We start from the raw sequence: 23,988 nt of genomic DNA on the forward strand, positions 1-23,988 counted from the left end.
GTTACATTCAATGTGGTTATCCTGTAAATTTCGCTAAATTCCAGCTCTAGAAAATGTGAAATATTCATTTCATTTGTCGATTTAAAGCTTTCGTTACTGCAGGGTTTCATCTTCTTGGTTCTTTCGGTAAAGTCACGTAGAAGGGAAATAATAAAATAATACAAATAAAACATAATAAAACTAAAATTATGTTTTATTTTTATTCCCATGATGTAGCTGCTCACCCCGAGCTATCAATGCTCTGTGATACGTGTGGCATTGTCCTTATGCTGTTCGCCATTTGGCGTTCTCTGGTCTGACACGGATGAGACTCGGCCATGAAGAAGGCTGTCTCTGCCGTAGGCCAATCAGTTCCAAAGACATTGCGCATATTATATCAGAACATGTTTGTTTGCATGTTCACCACAAGTACGTGTGGTTAACGTAGACTTCGATTCCTTGCAAAATGTATCTATTTGGTGTTTGAACATCTTGACACCTATATTATTGGCAGAAAGGTTCAAACCTATTTTTATCATTCATAATTAGTTTCACTGTCATGCAATGAACACTACTCGTCTTGGTCATTAGTGGAATTGCCGGGACATTGAAGGGAGAGAATATGTAAACCAAGAACACGTAGAAACACACGCTGGAACTTACTGCAAACAGGAAAAACAAACGAACGTGCTTACATAAAAATAATAATCGGTGTTCAAACTTCCTTTCACAGACGTGTACACATAACACCGCCTCAGGCCTAATGGTGCTTAAACAGTGGCGGTGATCCTAAAATGTAGTCGGCCCGGCCATGTGAATGCGGAATGTCCACACCACCGACTCTGCGCTACGGAACGGTAAGATGCGGAGCAATGCCGTAATGCTCATTTGAACAGGGCACCACTTTTGGGCTTGTACGATGCTATCATTTGTGGCCAGGTCGCTTCTGAGAAATACGTTAATAGCTCACAGTAGGCTTTACCTGGTAATATTAAAAAATATATATCGTTTATCCTGACTTAAAGCTTTCGTGACTGCAGGAATTCATTTTCTTTGGGTCTTTCGGTAAAGCCATGTAGATAGAAAAATAAAAAATACTATTTTATTTATTTTCTTGCATCAGCAGCTCTCCCACTATATTTTTTCACCTGATGACGATTGCTTGTGTTGCGATCGAAACGTCGTGAATTTATTATTTTCTATCTACGTGGCTTTACCGAAAGACCCAAAGAATGTATATAGTTTATTTTTATTCGTATATATGTTTTTTTTTAAAGTTATGTGTTTACCTTTCCTATACTTACTCTTTAGTTCTTTCGGTTAAGTCACGGAGGTAGAAAAATTATTTCCTATACGTGCCACTCCTATTGTGTTTTTTGTATTTGTGTTGTCACGTTCTGACCCGCTGCCGACTGGAACATCCGTGAAAAAGAGCTTCATAGCTCATCGGATTTGAGGTGGTTCGGGCACCTTGTAAGGATTGCCCCTGGAACTCTACCGGGCAACACGTCCCACTGGGTGATGACCCCTGGGCCGGCCCAGGTCACGCTGGCTGGACTACGTCGCTCGGCTGGCCTGGGAACGCTTGGGAATTCCCCAGGAAGAGCCAACGCATGTAAGTAGTGTATAGTAGTGTATAGTGTAGTATAGTAGTGTGTAGTGTAGTATAGTAGTGTATAGTGTAGTGCAGTAGTGTATAGTGTAGTATTGTGTAGTATAGTAGTGTGTAGTGTAGTATAGTAGTGTATAGTGTAGTAGCGTATAGTGTAGTATAGTAGTGTATAGTGTGGTAGTGTATAGTGTAGTAGTGTATAGTGTAGTATAGTAGCGTATAGTGTAGTATAGTAGTATATAGTGTAGTATAGTAGTGTATAGTGTAGTATAGTAATGTATAGTGTAGTATTGTGTAGTATAGTAGTGTGTAGTGTAGTATATAGTGCAGTATAGTAGTGTATAGTGTAGTAGTGTATAGTATCGATTTAAGCTTTCGTGACTGCAGGGATTAATCTTCTTGGTTCTTTCGGCAAAGTCACGTAGAAGGGAAATAATAAAAATAAAACATAATAAAATAATTCTCACGACGTTTCGGCCACAACGCAAGCAGCCGTCCTCAGGTGAAGAACAGGTCTGTCGGAAAGACAGCGTCTGAGTATAGTGAAGTAATGCTGGAGTCTGTCGCCAGCGAAAGGGAGGTGTGGACCGCCACGACTCCCCACCAGTACAAGCGGATTGAGAAACGAACGAACGGATTCCTCCAGGTATACAATTAATAAAGTATTCTCATTCTAATATACTCGGCCCAGTAAATGTAAATGCGGAATGTCCACACCACCGACTTGGGCGCTACGGAACGGCAAGACCGAGTGCCAATGCCGCAATGCTCATCATCTGAGCAGAGGGACAACACTTTTGCGCATATCACGCGACACACAGCAACACGCGATTCCAGTGGTAGTGGCCAATGCAGTGTATGAAATACAAGGGGAGCGGGCGTTGCAAATTCCAGTCTGGATAAGCGCGGCACCCCCCCCCGTCCCCCACACTGCCCTCTATTTAAACTGGGGGTTGGGATTTGTGGGGGATGCGGGGAGGGGGGGTTGCGGGGGGGGTTGCGGGGGGGGTTGCGGGGGGGTTGCGGGGGGGTTGCGGGGGGGGGTGCGGGGGGGTTGCGGGGGGGGGGTTGCGGGGGGGGTTGCGGGGGGGGGTGCGGGGGGGGTTGCGGGGGGGGGTTGCGAGGGGGGATTGCGGGGGGGTTGCGGGGGGGGGTGCGGGGGGGGTGCGGGGGGGGTTGCGGTTACGGGGGGGGGGGTTGCGGGGGGGGTTTGCGGGGGGGGTGCGGGGGGGGTGCGGGGGGGGGTTGCGGGGGGCAGGTTGCGGGGGGGGTTGCGGGCGGGGTTGCGGGGGGCAGTTACGGGGGGCGGGTTGCGGGGGGGGTTGCGGGGGGGGGTGAGGGGGGGTGCGGGGAGGGTGCGGGGGGGGGTTGCGGAGGGGTGGGGGGCGGGTTGCGGGTTGAGGTGGGCGGGGCGCTGGTGTACGCATGCGCAGTGCGGGCAGGATGCGGCACCGGTCTGGACCGGCTTGAGCAATGCGAAGTTGTTCGTGGCGCGTCGCGGTCGTCGAATCCTCGCCTCGTCCTCCTCCTCGTCAAGTCGCCTCGTGCCCCTCTCGCCGCATTTCTTTATTTTAGCCCGAGAAAGAGCAGCAGCAGCATCGGCGGCTGGTGGTGGTGGCGGCTGTTAATTGTCCACCCCCCCCCCCCAGCGGCTCTGGGGAAGAGGAGTGGTGGTGGTGGACAAGTGGCGGAGCGAGCGAGAATGGTGAGGAGTGCGTGTGGGAGAGCAGTAACACACTCGTCGTACACACACACAGAGATAGATGCTCACGGATACATACACGGAGAAGAGATGTACGCGTACAGAGAGATTCATAACACGATGTACACAGAGATACACAACACTATACACGTGTGCGTCTTGTTAATCTATTTTTGTTGCTGCATTTAGTTTGTACACAAGGTATACGTAGACACCCAAGGGTATGAACACACACAGATGTACTTACAATACATGTACACGTAGATACCAGGGGGATAACACGTACACAGAGATGTATATAGTATACACACACGCATACAAAGAGACGCAGTACACACACACATGCATTGTATCTGGATATACTGACCTTCATGCTGGGATGTCGGTGTGTATTTAGTTTAATGTTTGTCAATCCATTAACTTATTCCATAAATAAGCAAAATTTCCAAAAAAAATAGAGAATTACTTTAAAAGCAACACCCCAATGACGACAATTTGACTGCTATTGCCCAATATGTGAAGCTGTCAACAGAAATGCGCACACCCACTTACACCACAATAACACATATACATAGAGATCTACAAAGATTCGTGTGTACACAGCGATATACACACACATACAGAGTAATTTACACGTACTAACACATTTAACTTTACACATTTCATATGCAGTCGTCTTAGAAATACTCGACAACGCTCAGTACATAGTGATTTAACAATAACAATCGTGTCACGTAACCCCGTCTAGTAAATGAATGTTTCCTTCGATTACTCTGACTTCCTTGCCACATTTGAATGATTCTTTGATAGAATTGGTATCCCATCTGAAGTATGCTTGATTCGCATACTTGGTGTGTGTCATTAAACAAGATGTATCATTTATAGGAAGCCTATATATGCTCTTTTTTAATAGGGTTTGTCTCGTTATGCATCGTTCACACTGGGGCGTTTATGTAAATAATACTTCCATATTTTTAAAACTGCCATATATTTGATACTCTTACAAACGACACTATAAACAGCTTTTTTTTTATTTACAACGTGGATTATGTTTTCATATTGTAGGCATTACGCCATATTATGGAGCATGTCATAGATAATCTTTTTAAAATTTATAAAATAAATACACAGTTTTGTCTTGCGGGTTGAATGTTTAGAAATTCAGCTTTGCCCCCCCCCCTCTCTCCAATGTTAGTTGATGACCACTTTTTTAAAAACCGGTTTGTGACCGTTGGCAGACCCCGGGCCAGAGAGAGAAGAGAGGGTGGGCCCAAGTCTAAAAATTGTCTGGCACTTCCCAACTAATTGTGCACGTATTTGTTCCAGATGGGGATTTGTTGACGTGTCGATACTCGAGAGGGCCATCCATCGGTGGTGGGCCAGTGATGGGCGAGGCAAGGTGAGAAGGGGCATTAAAGGAGGCAAAACCCTCCTCGTCCTCCAGTTGAGCGTGGAGGTGACACAGAAAAGCAGGGACAAGTGAGCTGAGCTGTCGTCGGTTGGTTGGGAGGGTGAGTGTCAAACTTGTTTCTTCGCAACGCAACAAAGCTAAGAGTTGACGAGAGAGCATCGTTTAAAAGTCAATTTCTATTCAGTTTAGCCAAGTCACATTTCATTACAATTGGTGAGAGATTCCTGCAGGGATTTAGTTTGATTTCCATGATTTCATTCTTGCACAATTCCTTCGGGAATTGCAATTCTGTTAGCTATTCCCATTTTAAATTACTGTATCCACTCATTTAAATGTAATTCTCACAGATTATGTCATGGAAGGTACGGTGTTGCCAGAATGCCACGCTAAAGATGTAATGGAGTCATGCCAGTTATGCAACTAGATCATTTAAGACGTTTCTCTCGATGTTTAATCAAACGTGCAGCAGAGCTAAAGCATCTTAAACAGGGGTTAAAAGATCCCAATCGCTACTGGCAGAAGCATCTTCAATAGAAAGAGCTGCAGAAAATCCCTCGAAAGAGGGTACTTTGGCCTGCTCTTGCACACTGGCCTGACGCTTTGGCGTAGATATATTTTTCAATACATACAGGATTTTGAAATGTGCAGATAATGACGGAGTTTAAATAGTTTTTTCTTTAATATGATAGCAGGGTAGGCGATTATTTACAACTGCAGTTTTGCTCGAGTTAAAGAAAGGCGTTCATCAAAGTTGTGAATTATGCTTTTTTTCAGTTTGAATTCGCAGCATCGTGAAAGAAACATGGTCATCGTTCTTTAAAGTGTTTTCATGTATAGAATGCCATTTTGAACGAATGTAGTGTGTTGTTGAAGGCGATGGTGTCAGGTTTGAGTTTCAACAGAAACCTTAAAATAGATATCGAACAATTAGCCCATGTGTTTCACATCTTTGTTAGACATGCATGATAAACCTAGAGAGTAAATACCTATTCTCCTGAACATTCAGAATTGTATTTAACACCTATAGTTAGGAAAGACCTACAAAAATAAAGCTCGTATTCCAAAGGCATTATTTTAACCGATGTAGGTGACAGTGTGTTTTTCTCCGGCAGAGTAGGGGGCACAGCTGGTGCATCAGCCGGTCATCTCGGCTAGTCAACCCACGGCACCTGGGTCTGTCCCGTGACCTCCTGCTAGTGGGTGTTGCAACACTTCACTTGGCCTTAACGTGCACATAGCCTGGCACAAGCGCTTTGATGACATCACCGCCACTTAGTGGCGAATGGCGGTTATATTCTCCAGGTTCTCCGGTTTACTTCCATGGCTAAAAAACCCCAAACAGTATAATTTGTATTGGCCAAACATCCCAATGCTGAAAATGACCTGCAAATTACTCAATTTGGATTACGCATAGCAGGATCGCTTCCTACTGTGAAAACTTGGCAGGACCCTTCTAAAGAAGAGTTGAGACTCGGTGAGGTTTTCCTAGATAAACAAAGTGTAAAAATAATATTTTTATAAGTCACACTCACTTTAGACTTAATATAAAATTAAGAGTGTTCATCAAAAAAAGAGTTATGTGTTGGTACTGCTTTGTGGAAGTTAACATCGGGATATTTCTGAGAAACATCACCTTTGAAATATGTATAAACAGCAAGAGAAAACCTTTATCCAAAGCTGTTAATGCAGAGTGACATGGAAGAATGTGGTTAATGGAAACAATGAACCTTGAGCTAGATCTTTAACTGACCAGGTGTCTCAAAAGTCAATGGTAGAGGGGTGGCTCACTATTAGGTTTGCGAGTTTCAAATTCCGGTTGGGTAGTTTGACTTGCCCCATCACTACGCTACGGTCGATAAAATCAATACTGCTTTGTTGGGAAGTGACATGGTTGGTTTGCATGGAGAGTCGCCCCCACCGTACAAATGCGGAATTATTACCACTGACGAATGTGAATTGAGCACTGCCTTCAATGCTTATTTGAGTAAGAAATTACCGACTGCAGTATTTTTTTGTATTGCTGTGTCGCCCGCTTTGAAAGTGTAACTTTTTAAAATATCTAATCACCGTTTTCTTTCTCCCCCTTTAAAATCTATTTTAGGCAAACTAAACCGGTTTCACGCCAGTCTACCTCTTGAAAGAAAATGGTGCCGTCTCAGGTCACATTCCTCGTCAGGGCAGATACTCTTCCAGGTAATTTGGTTGGCTGATCTCTGAAAGTATGCCACATGGATGAACACAGTAATGGGTATTTATTGCAAGTTTAAATGCTTATTGTATTTTAACTTTCCTAAGTCATGGAAATAATGTCATGTATAACCCTTTGTACATTCACTCCTGGATGAAGGGCCCTGTTTCATGTCGTTCAGTGGCTCTTGTTTAACTATACTTCACCCTGGAACAGTGCTGAAACACTTATGTCAAATACCCGTTTACCACAATGTTGGATTTCCTTTAAAACAATATTGAACAGGATTGTCTATTTTTTGTTATAATTTGAACAGGGGAAGCTCTGGGGTTGTGTGGGGACAGCCAAGACTTGGGAAGCTGGAAATCTGAGAACTCTGTAACTTTGCATCAAGAATTACCAGACAGGTGAATATTATTTTGTCTCATATGAAGTTGACATGTTTGACATTGATTCCCTTAAGTCTTACAATTTAGCTCATTTCAATGTACATTTTAGTAAATTATGATGAAAAACCCTTTATGCATTTCAACTTTTGATACGCTTAATGTCATACTATGGAAAAGCAATTATGTCTTAAACAAACAGTGGCACGATTTAGAACCCACCTACATGTGTTACCGGTGTTTAACTATCTTTGTTTGGCCTTTTTACACTTCTGCAGTAACATCTGGACGGTGACGGTACCCCTGCCTTCTGTGAAAACTGTACATTTTCGCTTCTTCAAAGGCTGCTTCTACGAGTCAAAGGTGCAATACCACCATACTTTAGATTTTAAAGCAAATAATTTACAAATGCTTACAGATGTTTCTAAACAATGCAGTTTGTTGCGTCATTCACGTAGAAAGGTGTATTACGACTTCCATTAGCAGTGACTCGAAGCCAGTCTGAATAATACAACTTTAATTCAGTGATAACATTTCACAGTTGACTTCTACTCATTTTCCGACAGACTAAAGATGGAAGTAAACTGGTCACGGTTAACAAATGGGAGACCCACCTCCATCCCAGGGAGTTTACACCAACTGGTAAGAAACTTGAGACAGGTGTTGATTTAATATTGATGTTGTATTCATTGTAGTAGTGTCTTACCCATTTTCTCAATTTAAGCTTGTCTTTTATGGACCAGTTTGCAAAGAGGTATTTCATTCATTTGAGAAGTAACGGTGCAATCTGTTATCCACAGGTGCCAATTGCAGCGTTGATGGAGGACATTTTGGCATTGTCAGTAAGTATCACGTTGCGAACATCCTGAGATATGCAACAGGACCTTAATTAGCATTGGGTGAACTTTGTTTTCTGTAACACTTGCCAAAATCACAAGAGAACATGTGTATATGTATACAGTATAGCTACATACCTCGGGGATATGTGTATTATAACTGATACATTTAATTGACAGTTTGACAACTAGGGATGCATTGCATTGGAGACATTGTATGGTTGGCTAACTATTTTCATAACTATCGAGTCAAATTATTTCAATTTGAAGATAACACTTAGATGGGGAGGGTGTGCCCTTGTCAAAAACTCATTCCACTTCATGGACAGAATTAGAATAACATTATTAAGTACAAATGCATGTAATGTATTCTTATGACAATCGCCATCGAGTTGCAATCTCTGTGCGTGCTTAAATTGTATTAAGTTGTCATCTTTTTCCATGTACAGATGGAGTGACATCCGTTGACATCGGTTGGTTGACCTGCCAAACAGAGCTCCGGTTACGTCTGCACTTTTCTACCAAGCCGCCTGTTCTCATAAATAAGAAGAAATTCAAGAACTCACGTTTTAGGTAACAACATGGGCCCACATTCTCACCACTTTGTTTGGGGAGGTTCATGCTTCCAATCCTGAAGGCTACCTCTGGTTATTACTGCGGATGTATTAACCATGAAATGCGTGCTGTCTGCGTCAGTCGACGTTAAAGATCTCCAGACGTCATTAAAAATGAGTGGGTCATTTTCTGCTGTAATAACAATGGCATGGGCCAAAATTTGCGAATGTATTATAACAACGTGATTTGAACATGTTCCTAGTATATTCCTGTGTATCGGTCTGTCTTGATCGTTTTAAGTGCACGTGTGTTAGGGTTTCATACAGTTTTGGTTTAAAATTAAAAACGCTTGGACTGGAATTTAAAATTGTAGTAAATATTTTTTGTTACTCCTTTTGGCAGAGTGAAGCTGACTATTGAAGGCACAGAGGAAGATGACGATTCAGAAAATTACACGGAGGCAGAATGTACCCAGACCGACAACCCCAAGGTGCCACTATCCCTTGAGATCTCTCTCATCAGTCAGGGCCAGTACAAGTCACGGCACTCCCAGCCCGAGTGTGGATATGCCCTGGAGCCATCATGCTGGATGGAGTACATGGTCCATACAGTGGACCCAGGGAACCTGGAGCTTACCTTTGACTTTTTTGAGGTATGGCTGGATGTGCGCATATGTGTTTGTGTTACACTTGGGGACTGGTGGTGCCGCGGTTAGCGTGCTGTGTGACGAAGCTGGCGACCTGAGTTTGATTTCTGCTCATGGCCAACACCAGTGACAATTATCTGAACCAGTCCTTGGCCTCCCCTAGTTCGAATCGTCCTGATATTAGTGTTTGGTGCGGTGTGTAAACATCACCACTGGGGAGATGAAGGTGGTCGGCATGGTGCTGGCCACCCACCAACTCGTGTACTGTGCCAGCCTTCATAAGTGCTTGTGAACAGCACTTGCCCCAAAAGTCTGCTAAGGAGGATCTTTGTAGTTTTGGGCTTGTGCAAATAAACATTGTTTTTATTTGTATGAAGTGAGAAAAGAAATTAACCAAGCGTGCAATATTTGTCACAACTGGATGCCATTACATTTAACTCTGGATTGCACAAACCAGTTTTTCGTGATGTGTATGTTGCCTGAATGTCTTGTGCCAAACTAGTACACGCACGGTTTGCTTTGTTTATGTTTTTTGTTTATTTGGGCAAGGCTCGAGAGAGTTTTCTTTTGAGAACTAACCAAATATCTTTTGTCAACAGGAGGACCTGAGTGAGAGGGTGGTACAGAGCGATGCCTTGCCAGGCCTGGTGGGCACGGCCTGCCTACTTTCATCGACTCTCATGGAAACGAGCAAAAGCAATGGCGTCATTAGTCTGCCCATCATGGGACGAAACACGCGGCAGACAATCGGCAAAGTAAACGGTCAGCACTACATTCCGCACCACATTTACTTCTTTTGGGATATCGAAGTCTGCATGTTGTGTTCCATGGGGGAATCGATCATTGATAAATGAAGCTTTTTACTTGATTTGTTAACATTTTATGTGTTTAATGTTTGTGCATTTTTGTTAATTAAAAAAAGCTATTTGAAATAGTTTGAGCCAAATTTTGACCCGTGTGGAATATCATAAGCCTGTCTTCAAATGTAATAGTCGCATTTTTACCTATTTAGTTATTTAACATGGATTATCTCCCATTAATGGCATTCATTGCCAAGAGGCGTAATGTTAAGCTGCATAAATGAAGTCTGGATCTGTGGTTTTGACATAGTCGATGCTAATTTAAGTAAAAATTCACGTGTATTTTATACATGTTGATGAACCAAACTTCTTTGTTCTGTAACTGCCATTGACTTTTCTCTTCTGACTCCTCATTTCAGTGGACTACTTCATCATCCACCCAGCCCAAGACCTGCATTGTGATATGAAGGCCTCATTCTCCAAGTATTGGAAGCCACGTCAGACCCTAGACATCGGTCATAGGGGTGCTGGCATATCATACTTCACAGAGAAGTTAGTGAACTCTCTTTTTCATAAATTCAACATGGCTTTGCACTCTGATCTTGTGCCGTAATTTTACTTGATGCTGAATTGTTTCCAAAAAGCACAACAGGTTAATAATAGCAGTGTTTATTTTGTCAAGTCCACAGGTTGGATGTTTTGTTGACCCATGCATTAATTGTAGAATGAAATGCATTCATTAAAAAAAATACGCGTTTTACAAGTGTGTGTTTTATTGCAATGCATTTGAAAAGCAATTTTGATTGATAATTTAATCAACTTTTTATAAGCTACAGTATTGTTGATACAAAGTCTAAGAAAATGTGTGTTTAATTAAGATGCTGATAACATTATTTAAATTTTAAGCTTATTTTGGTGTATTTAAATTTTGAATATGTAGTTGCCATAAAATGAGTTTTTTTAAAATGTATATTTATGTTCTTAGGCTTGCTAAAGTTCGAGAAAACACCATCACCTCATTTAAGAATGCTGCAAGCCATGTAAGTGGATGAATATCGCATTGGTTTACGTAACTCTTTCCTTCCACATTTAGATTAACTTAGTGTAGAGCATTCATAATTAGTTTTATTTACATTTACAGCATGCTATGTTTTTTGTAATCCTGGATTCTTGCTAATATGATCACACTTTCAATCTTTTATTCAAAATACTCAATTATCAACGTGAATTCGGGAAATGTCCTTAATTGTAAAATAATCAATGTCTTCATAATATTTCCACATTCATTGAGGGTGTGAATTTAAGGAACATTTTAATTCTAAAATGAATTGTTTTTAATTGTTGCAAATCCTTAAACTTTGTAGTTTGTGTAAGGCATATGTTAAAGCTCTAGTTGTGTGATGTCAGTGTTTGAGCTTTGCCAAACGTATTTAGATTTTTTTTTTCTACAGTTTACACTTTAAAACAAAATTATTGCATTGTCCTTGAACAATGCTGAAGACGAGCTCGCATGGCGTTGCACTTTGATTTTCTCTTGTTGTCTTGTGTAATCATGTACGGCCATTTTGTGAATCGACTACTGAATAAGAACCTCTCCACACCGTGCAGATCATGGGCATTATTTAACCATTCTTGACCACACTGATCAGTGCAGGTTGGTGGCGGCAGGGAGCATAGACTTGTAGCATAGTACAGCACAACAGCAGATATTCCTGCACTGCCCTCTGCTAACACAATCGCCCAAAATCAACCTCTGACAACCGCTATGGTGGTCATCCAATCCAAATACCGTCCAGGTCTATGACCAAATCATCCGGGATGCAACCAATCTCGTCCGATCCAGGAAGCTGGGAGCTCAGCTAGGAGGATAAGTGTAGATATTTAAAGCGTAATATGCAGTTGACAATGTTAACATTAATGAGCAACATTCCACATGCTTTGATGTTGAAGTGATGCATCAACCTTCCAAGTTATGTGCCAGGTGTTGATAGTTCGAGGTTACGTGGCAAGCTCATGGTCTTGTTATTTCAGGGAGCTGCTTATGTAGAGCTGGACGTTCATCTCTCCAAAGATCTTGTTCCAGTAGTATATCATGATTTTACCTGCTGTATCTCCATGAAAAAGGTAAGGTTATATCGGAGTATGTAATTGATTGCTTAGAGCTTGAAGCATGCCTTTTGGAATCAAGGTTTTAGTGTGGGTCAACTCTTGATTATCTGGTATAATAGGGTTGTGGATTTGGAGGTGGTAATCTGGACTAAACAGAAACGCAGATGAGTTTGTTTTCTTTAACCAGGTGATAACACAAGAGACCAACTTGGACTCATTTGCAAGAGTGACCTGGATAACCAAATACAGTGATTGCTAAGTATTATCCAAAAGGAGTAATTTCCGTGTAATTTATTTTTTTTAAATTGGACCCTGACGCCAGCACACAATGACATACTCTTGCAAATGACGTCAGGCAATCATTACGGCCCAATGCGAAACAGAAACAAGATGGGCGCATGTTATTATCAAACCTGCAGTAATAATTGGGGGCCGCTGAACAACAGCAATTAGAGAACATGCCCATGATAAATTATGGCAAAAATTGCATAAATTTCGCTGTTTTAAACCATTTATTGCTCACGTATGTATAATGGGGGTGAAGAGTTACAATGTGGCAGAATGTATTCTGTCATTAGCTCTGCATGAAGTAATGGGCTTAATCACGATCACATTTTGAGGTCAGAGGGACTGCCCCTAAACAATGATGAGCAGTTAATTATTAAACCAGTGTGTGTAGATGTATTTTAATCACCTTTTTTGAAAGTACGGTTAATTTATTCACCCACGGATAATCAAGAGTTAACTGTACTTAAAGTCTAACACCTATTTCATTTATGGAAGCAACTAATTTAGTTTCATATGCATGCATACTAATAGCACTTTTGATGGTGATACTATGCAAGTTTAAAATTCAAGTTTATTTTGTTGAACAAGGTGAGAATTGGAAGAGATCAGGGGTAGTCTCATTTGCAAGAGTTGCCGGGGTCACTAAAATGACCAAAGCAGACAAAAAAAATACAGCAATAAAGCAAAGTGGAAGTCGGAACAAAAGCAACTGCCACATGCGAAATCTAAAATATTCCACAAACATAAATTAGCGTTACATAATAAAGAAAAAGTTGGCTCGTGCAGATTATTTTTAGACTGATCATATAACCCCCCACGAATATGTTAACCTTCATCGATACTTTGATACCAATATAATACAAAAAAATTCCCTATATTTGGTTTCAAACTCCATTGTCTTCGTTTAAAAAAATAAAGATGTTGCCCATGTGGTTTGTAAATGATTGTGACCCTGCTTGACATGGCAGTCGGTGACTGGACATCTGAATGTTAATTTGAAGTATCCACATCATTTGTTTGCCATATGTACATTACCCTTACACGTTTATTACCAAAGGAAACACATGTCTTGTAAAGCAGGTAAGCTTCAGGAAGTTACATTTTATAAACTGTCTTGTGCAGAGTATATTGCAGTTGCTCTGTAACCTATTTAATTTTGACCTGTCCTATGAGTAGGGATAGCATAATTTATTGATTCGTGAATTGTTATTGATTCTCAACGTCGCAAAACATGCATTGAATTGAGTGTATAAGAAAATATGCATTTCCATGTGTTTATACGTAATTGGTTGGCATCATTCCTGCAGCCACTGGAGGCGTTGCCATTCACCGTCGTGTTAAAAAAAATACACGAGGTCTTGAATTGGGACGCTGAATCGTGATAATTCATTGCATCACCACAGGGGTTAATCATTCCACCACTACCCATGAGAACTTTGCTTTCAGAGATGTCCTGGTGGGCCTGTTAGCCACACGAGTCAATGGCAGTCACACACATTACATCTAAACGTAACATCTTAGGGTCTTCGTAAAACCCTAAGCCTCTACATTTCCTTTTTTGTAGAGGCACATGGATGATCAATCCGAGCTGTTGGAGATCCCTGTAAGGGAGCTGACTTACCAACAACTGCAAATGCTTAAGGTAAGGGCGATACGTCACTTTTATAGCAAATGCACACGCGGTTATGAACTGCAGATTCTACATCACTCTAAATACGTGAGGAGAAGTAGCTTGAGTTTGATTGTACACGAACATCGCAACAAACGTTTAGAAAACAGTATAGATTGTGAGAAGATTACATCGTAAAGAGCTGGGCAAGAAACCCTAAGGAAATGCACGGAACATTAATATCTTTGCAGAGGTTTACGGTGAAGGTGCAGCTCTACACTTTCTCTCGGCACTTGCTTAGTGGAAGGGCCTCCACTAGAGGGAGCTCTAGAGAGCTTCTCCATATTCTTTCATTCTGGCCAGACCTCTTCAAAGAGATGGGAATAGCCATTATTTTTTAACCCCTCCTAAACGCGACCTGCTGATGGAATAACCAGTGTGTACCCATGTATACAGCTGGTTGGACAAGTTAATGTGATTATATGTGTAGAAGAGCATGAGTGGATTGGTAATAGTTGCCTGAGGGACAGCTTCTCAAAGGGTTGTGAATTTAAATTCAAATAGGGACGACGGGAGCCGATCATGGAGCCTGGTGCATTGGCATTAAGTGGGCAAAATATTGTGGAATCTTTACATCAATAAATATAGATTTAAAAGTCTTCTGCTACGTACGGTGCGAAAGAAGTTCTACATACACATGGTTTGATGTGGCGAAGAATTAAATTAAGGTGATAAGCCGTGGCTTATTAAAACAAACATTGACTTAAAGCTTTCGTGACTGCAGGAATTGATATTCTTTGGGTCTTTCAGTAATGCCACATAGATAGATAAAATAATAAAAAATAGTAAAAATAATAACAATATCACGACATTTCGATCGCAACACAAGCAATCGTCATCGGGTGAGAAATATCGCAGCTATCTACGTGGCTTTACCGAAAGACCCAAAGAATTTGAATATACACAAACATTGTTTAATAGCATTTTGACTGTTAAAGACTGAATAAGAAAATATTGGTAATTTTTTAAGTCGCTTAAATTCGTCAGAGCCTTCCTTGGATTTCACAGATTACATTGATGGGTTGCTATGTACTAACAACTTTTAGGTTAGTTAGCAATATGATATAAACAGCATCGACTTTGTTAAGCATTTAATTTTCTCTTTGAAAACTTTGTTGTTGTTGGATCAATTTTGTCCATATAAGATATGATTCCCATATTGGCAAGGTATCATTTGTGAGCTTCATTTTCTACCAAGATTGGAATTATCCCCAAACAGAGTAAACCTTTTAAATGTGTAAGTTTCCATTTTGAAAGATGTTACATCGTCAGATTCCAGACACGCAAAAAAAGAATTATAAAAATATTACCATAAAAAAAATATCACTCTTGTTTTATGATAGCATAAGCACTCGGGCATGAACCTTGGCAAATTATTTGGCATAGAGTTTGCCATTTAATTTGATTGTAAGTGCTTTTAAGTTTTGCTATGCTCTTGACTCCCTTCCTATATCCATGAAGCTGGCTCACGCTCATGCAAAAAAAGTCGACCTTGACCACGGTATGTCAGCCTCTGTCGCCGTTCATTAAGGCACACTCATAACCTTTTGAACTGTTAAAGTTTATTTTACATGAATATAAAAAAAATAACCTACTTTGTGTTTTCTAATCCAACTGCACGTGGTGTTAGTATTGACCGTTGGGTCAATTAAGCTATTTATTTTACACCACTCACAGTATTATAAATTCACTTGCTGAATTAATGGTAAAGTAATGCAATTAAGTGTAGCAATTAATATAGACGTAGAAAAATGCCTGGGTGTGTCTCTTAATGTATAGTTTATGTTCGCTTGAATGTGGCCATGCAAAATTACATTCACAATTAATTTATGTTGTACGATTGTGCTGACAATTTACCATTGCTGTCATTGCAGATTCCAGCCTCAATGATTCTCATGATGTCCCAGAAACTCAGTCGTTCCCGACACTAGACCAGGTGATTTCTTCAATTCAAACAATGCAAAGATTAAGTCATGGTGTTTTTGTCCTTCTATGGTGTATGCTTTCTGCTCTGTTTCTTCTTAGAGTCGTTTTTGATCATTGGATGGTTTGTTTTTAAGGTCTTTGAAGGCGTTCCTGAGCATGTTGGCTTTGACATTGAAATCAAATGGCCCTTGCAGCAGAAGGTGAGACTTTTTACTTGAAAAATCTAGAAACCCAGAGTACATGAATACATGTATCACATTTCAGATTAGTCAATGTCAAAAACGCCATTTGGTTAAATGCCTGACAATGAAAACATTATTTTCACCTTTAAATTCAATCTTTTACGAAATAATGTTTACGCACGTTTGTTCTTTTTTTAGAATGGAGTGTGGGAAGGGAATCTCTCGTCTTACTTCGACATGAACCAATTTGTTGATATCATCCTGAGCTGCGTACAGCAACAAGCCAAAACACGACGCATCATATACTCCTCATTCGATGCCAATATCTGTGCCATGTAAGTCTTCAGTTTCTTCGCCTGGCCACTGCTCCGGTTTGCACTTCTCCTGTGGCACCCAGTGTGTAGTGATGATCACCCACACTTGTGTGGTTATGATCGTGGACAGTATCGCATGACACATTGCTTCCACCCACATCACCTTGGGGTGGGTCTGTATTTGGGCATCCTGAGCTAAGCCTGCGAGCAGGATTAGTCAACACCTGTCCGGGAGGGAGTCGCTGAAATAAAATGATTGATGCAGCCAGGGAGTCTCTTTCGTCCTTGGAGAATGTAGAAGTGTTGCAGCTAATACTAATGCACGTTTTATTTTTGTAAAACACTTTGACAAAAGCACGATATAAAATCCTAGATGAGATAAACTAAAATTATGAAGTATGGAACATTGTATATAAAGATCAGAAGAAAGAATAGACATAAACATGGCCTTGGGACCTAAAAGCAAAGTGTTGCATTGATTCCTGAATGTTTGCATTACTGAAGATGTATCTTTTGCTGTTTTTTTCCACGATTGTTTTTAATGGGTTTTTGTCATTACCAGGGTCCGCTTGAAGCAGAATAAATACCCGGTACTCTTCCTAACTCAAGGAGTGACGGAGGTTTACCCAGAATTCATGGACATTCGCACCCGCTCCACCCAAATCGCCGTTCACTTTGCTCAAGCCGAAAATATCCTGGTAAGAGACGGCTCGCGGGCAATATTAGTGGGCAAATATCTGAACCCAGGCTTTGGGCTTCCCCTAGATCTACTTGGCCTCAAATGAGTGCAATGTGTAAGCATCGGCATTGGGTGAGACAACGGTGGCCAGGTGGGATGCTAGCAACCCATCCCTTCGTGTTCTTTACTCGCCTTCACAGGTGTCCGCAAATAGCACCTGCCCCAGCAGTCTGTTAAAGGTTACACAGAGGATCTTTGTCATTATTAGACAGTAAACACTTCATATTTGTGGGTTTTATAATCGCTGTTGCGTATTTGTGATACAGAATAAAATTTTTTCAGGATAATATTTACACTGGAGGAATCTGATGAGATATACAGCTATTTTTCACAGATGCCCAGTCCTTTTTAATAGATCTCCACAGATGCAGACATTTTGCCTTAGCGATATTTTGAAATTCACGGGGTTGTATTTTTAAATCCTTTATATTAAGTTCACTTGCTTGCGCGCTTACGACCATGCAAATCTTTCAGTCGTTTTTTAACCCACTTTCCGTGATCCAATCGAGCTGACATTTTGCAAACAGACTCGTTGTGCGTGACAATTTATTTTCGTGAAAATTTTTTTCCAAAATTTTCCACTTTTTAGGAAAAATTTTTTTCATATTTTATTTAAAATACCAATGTGATAAAAATGAAACTCTTACTCAAGAAAAACAGAAATGAATAATAAAATAAAACCGATGCCACGCATATAAAGGATTTATAGTGAAAAACTTTGTTTTTACGGGTTAATTTTTTAAATATTAGCGGCTGTAGCACGAGAGACTACCTGACCAAATATGCGAGCTGTGTTGTGGTGAGGCATGGGAGCGTGGTGGATCGTGAAGCGAGCGAAAGTAGCCAACGCGACGCTGCCCTCCTCCCTCTCAGCGCCTCCCGTCTGCCGCACCGTTTACAGCGAGTGTTTTCCTTTACAAAGTCTTTCTTACAATTATGACCTTTATACAGTAGATCATTGATTTATCCAGCGGCTTCAGGGAGGGGGGGGGCGGGTGGAGGTACCGGATAATCACATTATTTAAAATGCCTTATTTTTGCACATTCTTGAAAGACATTGTTTTTTGCTGTTGTGTTTTTTTTTGTGTTTTAAATTTGTTTACTATTTGAAATTGTCATAATTAAACATACACATAGACAACAATAAATATCTTATTATTAAAAGTGACTATTTGCTGTAACCGTACTTACTACTCCACTCTGGAATACTGCATGGGATGAAGTACGCACAACGCTCTTGTTTCAACAACTTGTGTTTGACGATCGCAGCCTTTAGATCGGTGCTCCAGCGAAAGCTGAATTAAATGCGCTTTTTGCCGGATTGCACTGTATATTTTTTGTTTTTATGCCTTGTTATTAGTCATGAAAAATGTATATACGTGCATTATTTTCATGAAGTTGTATGTAGTGTATAATGTACTGTATATAATATTTGACACAAATCATGCATATCTACTATGGTGTCGATCGCTGGACTAGTTACAGCCTTTGGAGAATTTTTTTTGGTTTTGCCAGATCGGCTCAGGACTTCCGGATAATGTTGGAAGATGGATAATTGCGCACCGGATAATCGATGATCACCTGTCACCTTTAATAGCCAATTTGCTCTGAAGCCTACTGTTTTATTCTGATGCACGTTATTATCATTCGTTTGCGTTCACAGGGAATTAGCGTTCACACGGAGGACCTTCTGCGAAACCCAACCTACATTGTGGAAGCCAAGTCCAAGGGGTTGGTGATCTTCGGCTGGGGCAACGACACCAACGTGTCCGAAAATCGACACCGTCTCAAGGAGCTGGGCATGGACGGCCTCATTTATGATCGGTAGGAACCCCCCGGGACGTTTTTTTTGTGTGTGTGTGTGTGTAGGATGACGCTTTATTATGGTGCCCGTTCTCAACTGTAGCAGCGACGTATGTGGACTTGGAGTGTAGAATTTTGAAAAAAATGTGTGCGTAACAGAGGGTTCATCTTGTCTATGGGAAATTGATTGGGTGTGTGGTTTGCCGTGCCAATCAGATGCGTGAGGGTGGTGCAAAATGTTCTAAAGCCTGATGTAGAGGTAAACACTACACACTGTTGATGTTAGAGTTATGTATGGTCTTTGAGTTCTCAAATGAGCCAGGGCACAATAGTCTATATTTCTTTATCCCTTCGTCTATTGCAGATAAACGATGATAAGCGCAGAAATGAGAAAATACAGCATCATGATATAATTAACATTTTGACTGCAGAACACTGAAGCAAATTCAGTTTATGAATACCTTGTTGAAAGCGTATAGGGCAGTGCGCGCCATATTTGCAACGCGCCAAAAGGTCCGCAGCAGAATGTCTTTGTGGCAGACTCTCTTGAAGATACGAGCTGGCAGAATCATTTGGGTATGAGCAAGGTGCGTGTGTGTTGGATCTCCAGAGTGCTGAAACGTGACAGCACGAGCGAGCCTCAGGAGATTTTTCATGTCGATCTTGACCCGATAGAAGGCAGACTTGGACAGGTTTGAGGCATCATGGGGCCTCCTTTGCCAGTACCAAAATATACTAATAGGGTTTTTCACCTTTTTTTTTTGGCAACAAAACTGACACCTTTTTCAAGGAACCATGTTTACATTAACCACAATACTTGCAGTCAAATGCAAAAAAAACCAATACTCTGATAATTTATGCATTGTCCTTGAAACTGATTGGTCCACACCAGAGACTAGTTTAGGATGTTTGAGGCACTTTATGATCAATGATGAGACCTGGATTTACTATGATGCCCCAGCGTCCAATCAGCAGTCCAACACCCAACCAAGAGTTCTCTGCAGGCAAAATAAAGTACCTAATTTTTATGGATGCTAAAGGTGTGGTACTAAATTGACGTCATACCACACGAGGAGATGATCACAGATTGATTTTGTGCAGACTTGCTCAATTGACTAAATCGTAGAAGAGCACTGGAAATGAGAGCTGCATTCTTGTCTCTGAACGACAATGTCCCAGCAAAGGCTCAGATAACTTGGTACAACCTTGGTATGCCAAGTCTATGCATAAATAATGTGTCATCTTCCTTTATTGACCTCATGGGATGACAAATATGTACTAAATCTTGACTTAAAGCTTTCGTGACTGCAGGAATTCATATTCTTGGGTCTTTCGGTAAAGTCATGGTACGCGAAGCAATACATTTTGTGACCCAATAAAGTGTAGGTGTTTTTGCGTGTAGTTTTACTTGTTATGAACGTGCTTTGAAAAAAACAGAATGCTCGTTAAATTTCGATTTAAAGCTTTCGCGACTGTAGGGATTCATCTTCTTGGTTCTTTCGGTAAAGTCACGTAGAAGGGAGATAATAAAATAATAAAAATATAACGATAAAATAATACAATTCTCACGACGTTTTGGCCACAACGTGTCCAAGATCTGCCGCTCCACCATTGGTCACCACACTTAGCCAGGTCGCTTTTCACTCCGCTTCTAGTTTCCTCATCGCTTTACTTTTCAATAACATGCCTTCACTCCCACTGGCTTATTTCTCTCCTATCGTTCGGTCCCTCCCATTTGCATCTCTTTTCCCCCGTTCTGCGCTCTTCAGACATTTGGTACACTATCGATTGTAGCATCGTAAGTCTGAGGAATGGCAAAGACGCAGAGAGGCATTCTTCCAGCAGTAGATGTACCGTGAATTATCGTGATCGACATTATTAACACGTGTGCCATTGCATCCAAGGTTACATTTGATATTGCAAAGCAATGTGTGCAACAGTTGTCATCTTCGTTTTGGTTGTGTTAAAAATGTGACAAGCTTGGCCAAGAAAAACATGTGAATGAACACTGCCGACACTTTGTTACAGCGGCGTCCGCTGGAAACTGTGTGATTTCAACATGCAGCATATGCTTATTTGGATGTGCTGTTTCTGGACTTTTTCTCTACTCTGTCTTGGACAGAATTTACGACTCCAAACCAGAGGAGGCGAACACGTTCCAGGTTGAAGAGCTGAATAAGGTCACCGAGGGGGTGCCATTGGACGTCATCATCCACACGAATGGAGAGGACGCTCATCAGATCTCTTAAATCCATGCCCGCGTACTATCCTGCACTCCAAACTTTGGTATTGATTACGCAATGAGATCTCTTTAGAAACCTTTCACTGCTCGAACCCTTATGCAGATTGTGATGTTTTGCATGCGCATATATGTGTAACTAATACTTTCACTTGGCTGTATTGTGCATTAGTCTTAACGTTTTAAAGTCAACAAGCAAGAACTTCAGTTTTAGCTCGCTCTTTTGCAGGCTGCTCATATTAACTTCATTCCAATTGCATAATCGGCTGGCCCAACATGTTACTTTCACAGTGTGTTAACTTTTAAAAGCAAATGGATGCGTTGTGATGCTATGTATGATTTGGCTTCTGTACTTGGTGCTATTTAGAATATCTGCAATAATGTCAAATGTTGATTGCAAATGCGGCCATCTCGGTCTGCTTTGGCACGAGCATTTGCTGGAAGGTTTAAAGCATAAAACTTAATACCTGGCCCGATTTTGGCATGAAAACGTCCTTGGCATGCAACCCTCTTCGGTTGTCTTAACTGCAAAATGTATAACATCTGTCATATTGAAGTGATGCAAAGACAATGCATAATGATGTATATTTATTTTTCTTTTTATATATTCACTAACGTACGTTTACGCTCAACTCTCTTGGATACGTTCATATTCAGGTCATTTTATACGTTGTGGTCTGTTTTGTTGATTATAATTGCGTTTATTGTTGCAACCGGGGTAGCACGAGTTCATTGTTGCCTCGGACAAAGCAGTTCGATTACTATCTGTTCACTGTAATTGTGCATGCGCATTGGGAAATCAGGACACAATGATGTATTGAGAACATACTTGACCTAGAGAAAACTGAATGTACGTTTGCTGATTCGTATGTTTTGTGAGTGCTTGGTAGCTCTAAAATGTAAGCAACAATTGTTTTCTTTGTCTTATAAATGTTTGGTAGCATCAGACTTTTTTGTTGTGATTTTGGAACTTAGAAATTCTTGGTGCACATGCCTTTTTTCAGTATTTTATTGCACTTGTGTGCTGTGAGGTACTGTAAAAAGACATAACATCAATGCAGTGCTGATAACTATGTTTTATGCGATAAAAACTTTACGTAATAAAGTGCAATGATGTCCTTTTATTTTCATTATTGTGTGGTGTGGGCAGATAAAAAAAAAGATTCTAATTTGTTTTACTTGTTTGAAAGCATGTTGCGTTTATTGTTCAGACTTAATTTGCACGTATTGCAAAACCAATTGGCAGCATATACAATTATAGAACGAAATACATGAAAATTATACAGTACAATATTACATTTTTATATAAAAAGTGTTATCTGGGTCTTTTGCTTAAACATTTTCTGGCTTCAATTACTTTTTACGTTCAATGTCAGCAATATTAATGAAAGGGCATCGGCTGCTTTTGTAAACATGTTCCTGACCATTTGTTATTTAAATGGAAGAATTAAAATCAATTATTGTTGTCCTTTTGGGGTGAGTGGAGTTGCAATGGTTTAGTGCACTGCACTTTGAACCCGGTGACCTGAGTTCGATTCCCGGCCATGGCTAATATCAGCGGTGAGTGACAAATTCACTTTCCCTGGGCCCCCCTCCATCCGCACTGATCATCATGGTGAAGTATGGTCAAACAACCCCCATGACTAAAACACGGGGGGGGGGGGTGGCCTTTAGGTGAAGGACTTTTAAAGTATTATTTTGTATTAATATGCTTGAGAATTTATCTGGGAATGAGCTAATGTGTGATGTATGTGTGTTAAAATGTACAGGGATTTCTGATTTGTGTTTGTGCCGTTTCTGTCTGCCGGCTGAACACGTTTACTTTTGGAGTGTGAAACGTTGGAATTTATTCGGTTAACAGTAGCTACGTGTCTTTTCAAAATGTATCATTAGATTGTGGCATGTACATTTTCACACTTTTGTTTGTGAACTTTCTTTCAAATGTACATTATTAAATAACAATCTTGCATTATCCTACCTCAATTAGTACATTATGTGTTTTGTTTTTTTAAGCTTTGTTGTCAGTTTATGGGTTTGCAAGTGTGAACATAATGTGTACAGTATGCATAATAATACAGTATAAGCCATGTTTCATTACATAGGATTTCAAAATGAACGACTTGGAAATCATGCGCGAAATTAGCACTCTTGATATTTTTACCAATTTATCGCAGTTCTTCCACTCTGGGTTTAACCACTCACGTTGCATTTTGAGAATGCTGAGTTTGTAGATTGCACACGCCACTCTGCACAGGATGCCAGTTGAAAATGTTTCGTGTTACGTGTCATTTTAAAATCTAAATATGTGCCTATTACAATATAGATGTTCACGTGCCTGTATTCTAAATAAAGATTCATAAATGCATCAAGATGTGATATCTGTAGTTACATTTTTTTTATTAATGTGGTATGTAGTGAATATATAAATGTGTCGTTAAAACCCGCCACCCGACACAGCCAACTATGACTTTGAAACCCCCCGCCCACCACCTACGCATTTCCAATAAATATGCTAAATTCCTCTTGATATGCAAATTATTTTGTCAAGGCGCTCTTCTTCCCCCTCCTACCCAGCTTTAAATATACGCTCCAAGCTTGGTGGTG

At 40.6% G+C, this 23,988-nt stretch overlaps 1 protein-coding gene across 5 annotated transcripts; it reads left to right on the forward strand.

Moving 5' to 3' along the window:
- The first annotated feature begins 3,003 nt into the window (after positions 1–3,003).
- On the forward strand, positions 3,004–23,753 carry GPCPD1 (glycerophosphocholine phosphodiesterase 1). 5 transcript variants are annotated; one of them, XM_078596481.1, is made up of 22 exons: positions 3,044–3,296; positions 4,620–4,804; positions 5,799–5,900; positions 6,806–6,897; positions 7,209–7,299; positions 7,557–7,641; positions 7,845–7,920; positions 8,079–8,120; positions 8,564–8,687; positions 9,072–9,321; positions 9,915–10,077; positions 10,535–10,667; positions 11,101–11,155; positions 12,147–12,239; positions 14,077–14,154; positions 15,643–15,682; positions 16,056–16,117; positions 16,242–16,307; positions 16,488–16,624; positions 17,166–17,301; positions 19,006–19,166; positions 21,268–23,753. In XM_078596481.1, exons 4-22 carry the CDS (start codon positions 6,849–6,851, stop codon positions 21,392–21,394), a joined length of 1,968 nt encoding a protein of 655 aa, XP_078452607.1. In that variant the 5' UTR covers positions 3,044–3,296; positions 4,620–4,804; positions 5,799–5,900; positions 6,806–6,848; the 3' UTR covers positions 21,395–23,753. The 5 variants fall into 5 exon arrangements, with proteins under 5 accessions (XP_078452605.1, XP_078452609.1, XP_078452607.1 ...); XM_078596482.1 differs by having other exon boundaries at positions 5,817–5,900; XM_078596480.1 differs by having other exon boundaries at positions 5,822–5,900.
- The last annotated feature ends 235 nt before the right edge of the window (positions 23,754–23,988 follow it).

Source organism: Lampetra planeri, chromosome 7, assembly GCF_965212315.1.
Source record: "Lampetra planeri chromosome 7, kcLamPlan1.2.h2, whole genome shotgun sequence".
Taxonomy (NCBI): Eukaryota; Metazoa; Chordata; class Hyperoartia; order Petromyzontiformes; family Petromyzontidae; genus Lampetra; species Lampetra planeri.